At 49.1% G+C, this 12,621-nt stretch overlaps 1 protein-coding gene across 3 annotated transcripts in view; it reads right to left on the minus strand.

Annotated features, from left to right (window-relative positions):
- Positions 1-12,621, minus strand: part of LOC147108949 (ATP-dependent chromatin remodeler CHD6-like) — a 135,654-nt gene that overhangs the window by 13,749 nt on the left and 109,284 nt on the right. For all 3 annotated transcript variants that reach the window (XM_086005935.1, XM_086005934.1, XM_086005936.1), the window contains one exon: positions 11,269-11,386. In XM_086005935.1, the coding sequence (XP_085862061.1) occupies positions 11,269-11,386 (118 nt within the window). The remainder of the gene's footprint in view (positions 1-11,268; positions 11,387-12,621) is intronic.

The raw sequence follows: 12,621 nt of genomic DNA on the forward strand, positions 1-12,621 counted from the left end.
TGACACGCGCCGCAAGTCACTCCCCATTGACACGCGCCGCAACTCACTCCCCATTGACACGCGCCGCAAGTCACTCCCGATTGACACACCGCAAGTCATTCCCCACTGGCACACGCCGCAAGTCACTCCCCATTGACACACGCAGCAAGTCACTCCCCCATTGACACAAGCCGCAAGTCACTCCCCCATTGACACGCGCCGCAAGTCACTCCCCATTGACACGCGCCGCAAGTCACTCCCCATTGACACGCGCCGCAAGTCACTCCCCATTGACACGCGCCGCAAGTCACTCCCCATTGACACGCGCAGCAAGTCACTCCCCATTGACACGCGCAGCAAGTCACTCCCCATTGACACGCGCAGCAAGTCACTCCCCCATTAACACAAGCCGCAAGTCACTCCCCATTGACACGCGCCGCAAGTCACTCCCCATTGACACGCCGCAAGTCACTCCCCATTGACACGCGCCGCAAGTCACTCCCCATTGACACGCGCCACAAGTCACTCCCCATTGACACGCGCCGCAAGTCACTCCCCATTGACACGCGCCGCAAGTCACTCCCCATTGACACACCGCAAGTCATTCCCCACTGGCACACGCCGCAAGTCACTCCCCATTGACACGCGCAGCAAGTCACTCCCCCATTGACACAAGCCGCAAGTCACTCCCCCATTGACACGCGCCACAAGTCACTCCCCATTGACACGCGCCGCAAGTCACTCCCCACTGACACGCGCCGCAAGTCACTCCCCATTGACACGCGCCGCAAGTCACTCCCCATTGACACGCGCCGCAACTCACTCCCCATTGACACGCGCCGCAAGTCACTCCCCATTGACACACCGCAAGTCATTCCCCACTGGCACACGCCGCAAGTCACTCCCCATTGACACGCGCAGCAAGTCACTCCCCCATTGACACAAGCCGCAAGTCACTCCCCCATTGACACGCGCCACAAGTCACTCCCCATTGACACGCGCCGCAAGTCACTCCCCACTGACACGCGCCGCAAGTCACTCCCCATTGACACGCGCCGCAAGTCACTCCCCATTGACACATGCCGCAAGTCACTCCCCATTGACACACCGCAAGTCATTCCCCACTGACACGCGCCGCAAGTCACTCCCCACTGACACGCGCCGCAAGTCACTCCCCATTGACACATGCCGCAAGTCACTCCCCATTGACACACAAGTCACTCCCCATTGACACGCGCCGCAAGTCACTCCCCACTGACACGCGCCGCAAGTCACTCCCCATTGACACGCGCCGCAAGTCACTCCCCATTGACACGCGCCGCAAGTCACTCCCCATTGACACGCCGCAAGTCACTCCCCATTGACACGCGCCGCAAGTCACTCCCCATTGACACGCGCCGCAAGTCACTCCCCATTGACACGCGCCACAAGTCACTCCCCATTGACACACCGCAAGTCATTCCCCACTGGCACACGCCGCAAGTCACTCCCCCATTGACACACGCCGCAAGTCACTCCCCATTGACACACCGCAAGTCACTCCCCATTGACACAAGCCGCAAGTCACTCCCCCATTGACACGCGCCACAAGTCACTCCCCATTGACACGCGCCGCAAGTCACTCCCCATTGACACACGCCGCAAGTCACTCCCCATTGACACACGCCGCAAGTCACTCCCCACTGACACACGCCGCAAGTCACTCCCCAGTGACACACGCCGCAAGTCACTCCCCAGTGACACACGCCGCAAGTCACTCCCCACTGACACACGCCGCAAGTCACTCCCCACTGACACACGCCGCAAGTCACTCCCCACTGACACACGCCGCAAGTCACTCCCCACTGACACACGCCGCAAGTCACTCCCCACTGACACACGCCGCAAGTCACTCCCCACTGACACACGCCGCAAGTCACTCCCCACTGACACACGCCGCAAGTCACTCCCCACTGACACACGCCGCAAGTCACTCCCCATTGGCATAAGGCACACATTACTCTGACACACGGCGCATGTTACTTCCCCTGTTACCACACTAGCCGCACACACAAGAGCTAAATTTATTTGGACCTTTTTATTTGCATGCTAATTGATGCTAATTGAGTGGAAATATTGTTACGCTCCATTTAAAGTGTTTGGTGTAGGTTTAAATATTGGGATAAGCAATCAAAAAAATAAACAAGTTGTTTGAAATTCACTTCATGCTCCCGAAGCATTTTATTAATTGAATTTATAGAATAAAGATTTGACACTCTGGGGTCAGCACTCTAATTTGTCCTGACTTAATCAAACTCACCTTGTCGGCAGGAGCAAGGTTAAGAAAACAAATTAAACGGATCAAGAGCAAAGACACAAATTAATGACAACAATTTCCCTTTTGTTTTAATTGCTGCCTTTGTACAGCTGGATGAGTTAAGACGACAAGCAATAATTTTGAACAAATATGGAGACAGTTGTGAAGGGAATTGCAGAAGAGCAGCTCCCAATATTTATCTTCCATCTTTATCTCATTCCACTTCACTCCTCTCCTCTCCCGAGGGGAGGGGCGGGGCGGGAAGGGAGGGTCCCACTGGGGCGGCGCCTACTGGGAGACGATTCACGAGAAATGACTCTCTTCTGACCCTCGTGTGCATGCGATTAAACAGAGAGCAAATGAGCTCCTGTTAACAGTTCTGCAAGAAATGAATGGGCAAATCTACCGAAACACATTTCCTGTTTGGTGATCAGTAGGGCTCTTGAAAATCAAATCAACTTTTATTGTCATTGTTAGTGCACAAGTGCAGTACAACGAAATGTAGGCTTGCGGCTCCCAAGAGTGTACATTTAGATTAAGACATTTAAACATTCAACATACATTTGGCTTGTAATACATTTAACATAAACATAACCATAATAAAGTGCATTGGCAGATGTGCAGGCTTTAGAGTTTATTTGTGGAGTTCAGTAGGATGACAGCCCTGGGAAAGAAGCTGTTCCTAAATCTGGTCGTACGGGTGCGAATGCATCTGTAGCGTCTCCCAGATGGCAGGAGGGCGAACAGACTGTGGCTGGGGTGGGTAGGGTCTTTGATGATGGACCGCGACCTCCGTAAACAGCGTTTCTGGTATATGTGCTCTATGGTCGGTAGCCGGGTGCCGGTAATGCGTTGGGCAGTTTTGACTACCCGCTGCAGGGCTTTCCGGTCATAGTAGCTACAGCTGCCATACCATACTGTGATACAGTTCGTCAGGATGCTCTCTATTGTGCAGCGGTAAAAGTTAGAGAGGATCAGGGGTGACAGGTTACATCCCTTCAGCCTCCTTAGGAAATGTAGGCGCTGCTGGGCCTTCTTCACCAGAGAGGAGGTATTGAGGGACCAGGAGAGGTCTTCCGTGATGTGGACTCCGAGGAACTTAAAGCTGTCCACCCTTTCCACCACAGCCCCATTGATGTGGATGGGGGTGTGACTTCTGCCTTTAGACTTCCTGAAGTCCACAATGATTTCTTTGGTTTTCTTGATGTTAAGGGCCAGGTTGTTATCGGCGCACCACTTCACGAGATGCTGGACCTCCTCCCTGTAGGCTGACTCATCGTTGTTGGTGATCTGGCCTACTACCGTGGTATCATCTGCAAACTTGATGATGGTGTTGGAACCATGAACAGCCACACAGTCGTGGGTGAAGAGGGAGTAGAGGAGGGGGCTCAGCACACATCCTTGTGGGGCCCCCGTGTTCAGGGTCGGGGGGTCGGGGGGGGGGGGGGGGGAGGTGTGGTTACCTAATTTGACAGACTGGGGTCTGTTTGTTAGGAAGTCCAGGGTCCAGTTGCAGAGGGAAGTGTTCAGGCCAAGAGTTTGGAGTTTGGTGGCCAGCTTGTTGGGGACGATAGTATTGAATGCTGAGCTGTAGTCTATGAACAGCATTCTGATGTAGGTCTCCTTACCATCGAAGTGATTCAGCGCCGAGTGTAGAGCAGTTGTGATTGCATCCTCCGTTGATCCGTTTGCACGATAGGCAAACTGGTGTTGGTCAAGAGAGGCGGGAACACTGGCTTTGATGTGAGCCAGGACCAGTCTCTCGAAACACTTCATTATAATGGGTGTGAGTGCGACAGGTCGATAGTCGTTCAGGCACGTCACAGCCGTTTGTTTTGGCACAGGAATAATGGTAGCAGTCTTGAAGCATGTAGGGACTACTGCCTGGGCCAATGACAGATTGAAGATGGCGGTGAAGACATCAGCCAGCTGATCAGCACATTCCTTGAGTACCTGTCCAGGGATGCTATCCGGTCCAGCAGCCTTTCGTGTGTTCACTCCGCGTAGAACACCCCTTACGTCGGAGGTCGACAGAGTGAGCACCTGGTCTTCCAGGGGTGGCCAGGCTTTGGTAGCCGGCTCCCTGTCGTAGCGAGCGTAGAAGTTGTTAAGCTCCTCCGGAAGGGAGGCATCGCTAACCGGGGGGCTGGTGTTTTTGCCCTTGTAGTCAGTGATGGACTGGATGCCTTGCCACATGCAACCCTCATCAGAAGTTTATGAACAGTTATTAAGTTTATAGTTTTAACATTCCTTTTCAAGCACTCCGCAGTTCCCTGCCACAGCCTGTATTTACACCGCACAGTTAGCAGAACAGTCCAAGATGCTTCCATTGGGGAAGGGACACCAAGAGGGATAGGGAGAACAGTCAAAGATGTGACTGGAAGCGTGATGGAGGAGGTAGATTTGGGGGAGGATTTTGAAGGTGGGCAGTGATTCAGTATTGTGGGAGAGTTGAGGAGAATGTTCCAGAAGGCAGGGCAGAACCAGCCAAGATCCACCGTACCATCTGTTACCACATGTAGAGAGTTCTGTGCCCGGGGCAGCAAGTTGCAGAGGCTGTCTTGAGCTTGTATGCTTACAACTCATTGGCCCAGTAGGCTAGTACACTTCTTGAAAAGAGCCACTTCCAACATGCACTGGCCTCAGATGGGCGGAGAGCTGGGATATTTTCAGAGCAGTTTTTAAATTTTAATTGACTGAAATGGAAAGACTACACCCAGTATTTAATAAAACCCTTTGCTGCCACAGCAACCCGTGGATGACACCACAGCGCTATTCTGGCATTCTCTCACTGCGTTCTCTAGCCTCTCTCCCTCGAGCATCAATCTTAACAGCTGAAAGAGTCAAAAACACAAGAATGTAGGAATGAGAAAGCCTGTTCACCTCACTCCACCGTCCAGCTCCCAATTCAGCACTTGATCACAGAATGGGTGGGCGTGTGCTGTGAGGAGGATGCCGAGAAACTCCAGGATGATTTGGACAGGTTGGGTGATTGGGCAAAAGCATGGCAGATGCAATATAACGTGGATAAATGCGAGGTTATCCACTTTGGTGGCAAAAACAGGAAGGCAGATTATCTGAATGGCAATAGATTGGGAGAAGGGGAAGTGCAACGAGACCTGGGTGTCCTTGTGCACCAGTCGCTGAAGGTAAGCATGCAGGTGCAGCAGGCGGTTAAGAAGGCAAATGGTATGTTGGCCTTCGTAGCGAGAGGGTTTGAGTACAGGAACAAGGATGTCTTGCTGCAGTTGTACAGGGCCTTGGTGAGACCACATCTCGAGTATGGTGTGCAGTTTTGGTCGCCTTATCTGAGGAAGGACGTTCTTGCCATGGAAAGAGTTCAGCGAAGATTCACCAGGCTGATACTTGGGATGGCAGGAATGATGTACGAGGAGACATTGGGTCGATTGGGCTTGTACTCGCTGGAGTTTAGAAGAATGAGAGGGGATCTCATTGAAACTTATAAAATTCTGACAGGACTGGACAGACTAGATGCAGGAAGGATGTTCCCGATGGTCGGGGAGTCCAGAACCAGGGGTCACAGTCTAAGGATAAGGGGTAGGCCATTAAGGACAGAAATGAGGAGGAATTTCTTCACCCAGAGAGTGGTGAACCTGTGGAATTCTCTACCACAGAAGGCAGTTGAGGCCAATCCATTAAATATATTCAAGAAGGAGTTGGATATATTTCTTAAGGCTAAAGGGATCAAGGGGTATGGGGAGAAGGCAGGGACAGGGTACTGAATTTGGATGATCAGCCATGATCGCATTGAATGGTGGAGCAGGCTCGAGGGGCCGAATGGCCGACTCCTGCTCCTATCTTCTATGTTTCTATGAATAATTATGGATGAGGGGAGCCATTCAGCCCATCCATCTACAATGACCCAACAAGCACCCCCCCACCCCCAAAGTGCAGCATCCAATTACATCTCAAGTGATTCCAAGGTTTCAGCCTCCACTAACAGAGTCCGTTACTGTGAAGAATTTCCTGATATCAACCCTAAAAATTTACACTGTTCCTCGCCGCCCCCCCCCCCCCCCCAAGCCTACATTCATCCACAATAAGCCCAATCAGGAATTGATTCACCGCCTTTTTTTAACACTTCAATTGTACTGGTATTTGGGGCATTGGGTGGAATACTTTACACAAGATTTAAGGTCAAAAGGCTGATTTTTCTTGCAAAAATTTTAATTCATACTTTTTAAATTTATGCTTGCCATAATTCATTCATATTTACTACAAAAATGCACAACTACTCACCCCTTAGAATCTTTGAAACCCAATTTTAAAACAGCAGCACCTTAGAGCTCAGGTGACGTTAAGTTCCTGGCTTTAGTTAATAATCGCACCCTCCAATTCTCTCAGCTTCAGATTCAAACCAGCCCGGGGAAATTTCAGATCAATATCAGGAAGTTCATCAAATGAAGAGTGATCGACCTATGGAAACACACTTCCGAGTAGGAGAGTGGGAAGCAAAAGCCTGGATGCATTGATTAGCGGGAAGAGACGGGGACAGGACTGTAGGTTCATTCTCGATGCACGAGCTAAAATGGGCTTCATCACCCATCTTGTGATTCTGCTTTAGCACGAATACTCTACCCCCCACATTATCAGTTCAATGAACTATTCTGAAGACCTCAGCCCATTCTCGGCAACGCTCTCCGATCTTTTTGCCAACTGCGATCCATTTATCTTCCTCACTCTTCAGATCTTCACGTTGCCCTTCTCTTCTGCTTTCCGCTGCTTCTCTTTATAAGAACCGTGCCCACAGCTGGACACAATATGCTGGGTGCAACATTCCTCCCTCAATCAACACCAGATTAACTGGTCATTCACTCCACTGCCGTTTGTGAGATATTGCTGGCACAGAATAGGTGCTGCCTTTGCCCAGTCAATGCACTTCAAAACTTAGATGGCGAGGAGATGCATTAAGACAGCACCTTATCACATCTCTCAAACATACATGCAATGAATTACTTTGAAGTGCAGAGATATTATAAGCAGCCATTTTGTGCACAGGAAGATTGCAGCAATTAAATAATGATCAGTTGATGCTGGTTGAGGATGAAGTGTTGACCAGAAGCTGCTCTTTGAGTTAGGCCATAGGATCTTTATAACTTGAGGAACAATGTAAAAAGGGAGTGAACTCCCCCCTCAAGGGGCAAGTGAAGGCACTGTTACACTTAACTGACCTTTGCCCACTGCCTTTCCAGGTTCAGTGCTGTCCTGAAGGTCTATTGGGGGCTAAAGTGGGAGTCAGTCGATGAGTCAGTCTTCATTGCACGCTGTTCATTCTCTGAATTAGCCTCCAACAGGAGACCAGAGGAACCCCAACATCAAAGATTCTTCAATTTAAAAATAAATGAAGTGGCAGGGTTGGGAATTGCTGCCAAGCTCCCACAGTCACCACACGGCCCATGCTTACACGATGATGCAAGCAGCTGAAACTTAATGGACCAACACTAACTCCAGCAGCAGACTCGGGGTGGGGGAGCAACAATAAAAAGTCTTCACTGCCATCACGTCAAGAGGCCAGTAAGTGCCGAAACCCACCCATTTGTGGGGGGGGGGGGTGGGGTCAAGACATCCTTCAATGTGGGCCGAGAGTCGCTGGAAATAAAAGCACCGTAGTAATATTCTGAACCCAAGGCCACTAACAGCAGTCTTCAGCAATTTAACCTCAGTCCCAGCAGCCTTACACCCTGTAATGCTGCTGTTGAAGAGTGGGTGTTCTCCGTGTGATTACCCCAGCACCCAACTTCCTTTTCTGGCTCCTATGTTAGCTGACATTGTTAACGGTTCTCTCTCCTCAGGTACTGGCCCCCTCTCCCTCAAATCTGCCGGCATCACCCCTCTCCTCAAAAAAAACAACCCTTGACCCCTCCATCCTTGCAAACTACCGCCCCATCCCCAACCTCCCTTTTTTCTCCAAGTCCTTGAATGTGTTGTCGCCTCCCAAATCCATGCACATCTTTCCCGCAATTCCATGTTTGAATCCCTCCAATCAGGTTTCCGCCCCTCCACAGTACCAAAACAGCTCTCATCAAAGGCACACATGACATCCTTTGTGACTGTGACAAAGGTAAACTATCCCTCCTCGTTCTTCTTGACTTGTCTGCAGCTTTGACACGGTTGACCACTCCATCCTACTCCAACGGCTCTCCGCCGTCGTCCAGCTGGGTGGGACTGCACTCGCCTGGTTCCATTCTTATCTATCTAATCATAGCCAGAGAATCACCTGCAACGGTTTCTCTTCCCGCTCCCGCATCGTTACCTCTGGTGTCCCCCAAGGATCTATCCTTGGCCCCCTCCTATTTCTCATCTACATGCTGCCCCTTGGCCCCGAGCTTCCAGTCGCCTGTCATTTTAATTCACCGCTCCATTCCCACTCGGACCTCACCGTCCTTGGCCTCTTGTATTGTTCCACGGAAGCTCAATGTAAACTCGAGGAACAGCACCTCATCTTCCGATTAGGCACTCTGCAGCCTTCCAGACTCAATGTCGAGTTTAACAATTTCAGATCATAACCTCGGCCCCCATTACATTTTTACTTGTAATTTTTCCACTCCTTTTCCCCCCCCTTTCCTTTTGTTTCTCTCTCACTATCTCTTGCCCTGCCAGTACACTTCACACCTAATCTCAGCCTATTACCATCTCGTCTAGCTTCGAATACCTTTTATTGTCTCTTTTACTTCTTTTGTTTCTTTTACTTCTTTTGTCCGATCGCAGCCCTGCCTTCGATCTATTTTCTTTTCTTTCCAGTTTTGAAGAAGGGTTCGACCCGAAACGTCAACTGAAATTTCTCTCCACGGATGTTGCCTGACCTGCTGAGTTTTTCCAGCATTTTCTGTTGTTATCCGAAAACACAGAGTCAGTTTCCACATGTACGCTGACGACACCCAGCTCTACCTCACTGCCTCTTCTCTCAACCCCTCCACGGTCTCTGAATGTCAGACTGCTTGTCCGACATCCAGTTCTGGATGAGCAGAAATTTTCTCCAATTAAATATTGGGAAGACCGAAGCCATTGTTTTCAGTCGCCGCCACAAACTCCGTTCCCTAGCCAGAGTCCATCCCTCTCCGTAACATCTGTCTGAGGCTGAACCACCTCGGTGTCATATTTGACCCTGAAATGAGCTTCCGACCATATATCCGCAGCATAACAAAGACTGCCTACTTCCACCTCCGTAACATCGCCCGTCTCCGCCCTTGCCTCACCTCACCTGCCGCTGAAACCCTCATCCATGCCTTTGTTACCTCTCGACTTGACTATTCCAACGCACTCCTGGCTGGCCTCCCACGTTCTACCCTACGTAAACTTGATGTCATCCAAATCTCGGCTGCCCATGTCCTAACTTGCACCAAGTCCCGTTCACCCATCTGCCCAAATCATACTGGAGTTTCTCGGCATCCTCCTCACAGCACACACGCCCACCCAGCTTTGTGTCGTCTGCAAACTTGGAGATATTACATCTAGTTCCCTCGTCTAGATCATTAATATATATTGTGAATAGCTGGGGTCCTAGCACCGATCCCTGCGGTACCCCACTAGTCACTGCCTGCCACTCGGAAAAAGATCCGTTTATTCCAACTCTTTGCTTCCTGTCTGCCAACCAGTGCTCTATCCAAGTCAGTACCTTACCCCCAATCCCTTGTGCTTTAACTTTACACGCTAATCTCTTATGCGGGACCTTATCGAAAGCCTTCTGAAAGTCCAAATACACCACATCCACTGGTTCTCCCTTATCTATTCTACCAGTTACATCCTCAAAAAATTCCAGTAGAATAGTCAAGCACGATTTACCTTTTGTGAATCCATGTTGACTTTGTTCGATCCTGTCACGGTTTTCCAAGTGCTCTATTACATCTTTTATAATGGACTCTAGCATTTTCCCCACTACCAAAGTCAGGCTTACCGGTCTATAATTCCCCGTTTTCTCTCTACCACCTTTTTTGAATAGTGGGGTAACATTAGCTACCCTCCAATCCATGGGAACTGTTCCAGAGTCTATAGAATTTTGGAAGATGACCAGCAATGCATCTACTATTTCTAGGGCCACTTCCTTAAGTACCCTAGGATGTAGATTATCAGGCCCTGGGGATTTATCGGCCTTCAATCCCGTCAATTTCCCTAACACCATTTCCCTACAAATACAGATTTCATTCAGTTCCTCCCTCTCATTAGACCCTATGCTCCCCGACATCTCTGGGAGGTTATTTGTGTCCTCCTTTGTGAAGACAGAACCAAAGTATGTATTTAATTGGTCTGCCATTTCTTTGTTCCCCATTATAGATTCCCCTGATTCTGACTGCAAGGGACCTACGCTTGACTTCACCAATCTTTTTCTCTTCACATATCTATAGAAGCTTTTTCAGTCAGTTTTTATGTTCCCTGCAAGCTTACTTTCATACTCTATTTTCCCCCTCTTAATTAATCCCTTTGTCCTCCTTTGCTGAATCCTAAACTGCTCCCAATCCTCAGGTTTGCTGCTTTTTCTGGCCAATTTATAAGTCCTCTCCTTGGATCTTATGCTATCCCTAATTTCCTTTGTTGAGTCATCTTTTTTGTTTTATTTTTATGCCAAGCAGGGATGAGCAAATTCTGTAGTTCATCCATGCGATCTTTAAATGTTTGTTTGCCATTGCCTATCCACCGTCAACCCTTTAAGTAACGTTCCCCAATCCATCCTAGCCAACTCGCGCCTCATACCATCGTAGTTTCCTTTATTTAAATTCAGGACCCTAGTCTCTGAGTCAAATACTTCACTCTCCATCTTAGTGAAGAATTCTATCATATTATGATCGCTCCACCCCAAGGGGCCTCGCACAACAAGATTGCTAATTAATCGCTTTACTACGTTAAAGGCGCTATATAAATAGAAGTTGTTGTGGTTATTGTCGTACCCCACAGCCAGGCTATCCTCTTTACGTTCATGAACCACTCAAACACGCAGCCTGGTAAACAACCAACTGCTCTCCAGCCATCCTCTTTACCTCAACAAAAAGGTTCTTCATCTGGGCCCGTTTGGTCCGGAAACGTTTGATCTTCTGGTGAATCCTTTTGTCTTTCTGCAGCTCCTCCACCGTGGCCCATTTGCAGTGTAGGTAGGAGCTGAAACAAAGGAAGATTGTACCAACTGTATACTGAAGAAAGAACAAACCTATATTTATGTAGTCACACCCCGAGGACATCCCAAAGCACTTTACAGCCAATAAAGTATTTCTGAAGCGTATTCATTGTTGCAATGTAGGAAGCGCAGTTGCCAAGGTCCCACAAACAGCAAAAGTGACCAGATAATCTGTTTCAGTGATGTTGGTTGAGGGATAACTATTGGCCAGGACACCAGGGAGAACTCCCCTGCTCTTAAATCCACCTAAGGGGGAAAATGGGGACTCAGTTTAACATCTCATCTGAAAGACGGCACATCAGACAGTGCAGCACTCCCTCAGTACTGCACCGAAGTATCAGCCTGGATTATGTGCTCTGAATCTGGGTCATGAACCCACAACCTGCTGACTCAGAGACGAGAGCTCTACCACTGAGCCAAAGCCAACACTGCATGCGTGAGACCCACACCATTACCTGCAGAGTAACAGGTGAGACCACCCCCAGACCACCCACCACAGCAGAGACAGAGCCCAAAAGCAGGTGGCACGTTTAATTAAAAGCATCAAAACCCGATAAATTTCAGTAACTCCTGGGCCCAGCTTGGCTGTCATTCCCAATTCATTTTCCACTCATGTGCTTTTCCCCAGCCAGACTACAACTTTAACTAAAATAATCCAAGATCAGACTCTGCAGCAAAAATGAACCAAAATGACTTCACTATCTCAAGTGCTGTTTCACGGCACTAAAGGATTGCCTCAAGCACTGTATCCGAGGGATTCCTGGTAGCATGTTACAACTCGGACACTGGCTCTGCTCTACAATATAAGCACTTACCAGCGTTACAATGCAGTAAACGCACGATTCCCAACAAGCTGCTCAAACAGAATTGTCTTCCCTGGGAAACCACTGGGCTCAGCAGTAACGACTCTGGACCATCGAGCGCAAGTATGTGGAATGTGAAGACTTCTAAATCCACTGCCAACTTATACAGATGTTGCTGAATCAATGATATGTTTTTCAGTCCTGTGCTAATTCTTAATTCTGTCCCAGAAAAGTTTATGCAAATCACTGGGCCTCAGTGAAATTAGAAACATAGAATATAAGAACTAGGAGCAGGAGTCGGCCATTTGGCCCCTCGACCCTGCCCCGCCGTTCAATATGATCATGGCTGATCTTCTACCTCATCTCCACTTTTCTGCACTCTCCCCATATCTCTCGATTCTATTAATATTCAAAAA

The sequence above is a fragment of the Somniosus microcephalus genome, chromosome 13, assembly GCF_052327205.1.
Source record: "Somniosus microcephalus isolate GS21.2 chromosome 13, FLI_Smic_1.0, whole genome shotgun sequence".
Taxonomy (NCBI): domain Eukaryota; kingdom Metazoa; phylum Chordata; class Chondrichthyes; order Squaliformes; family Somniosidae; genus Somniosus; species Somniosus microcephalus.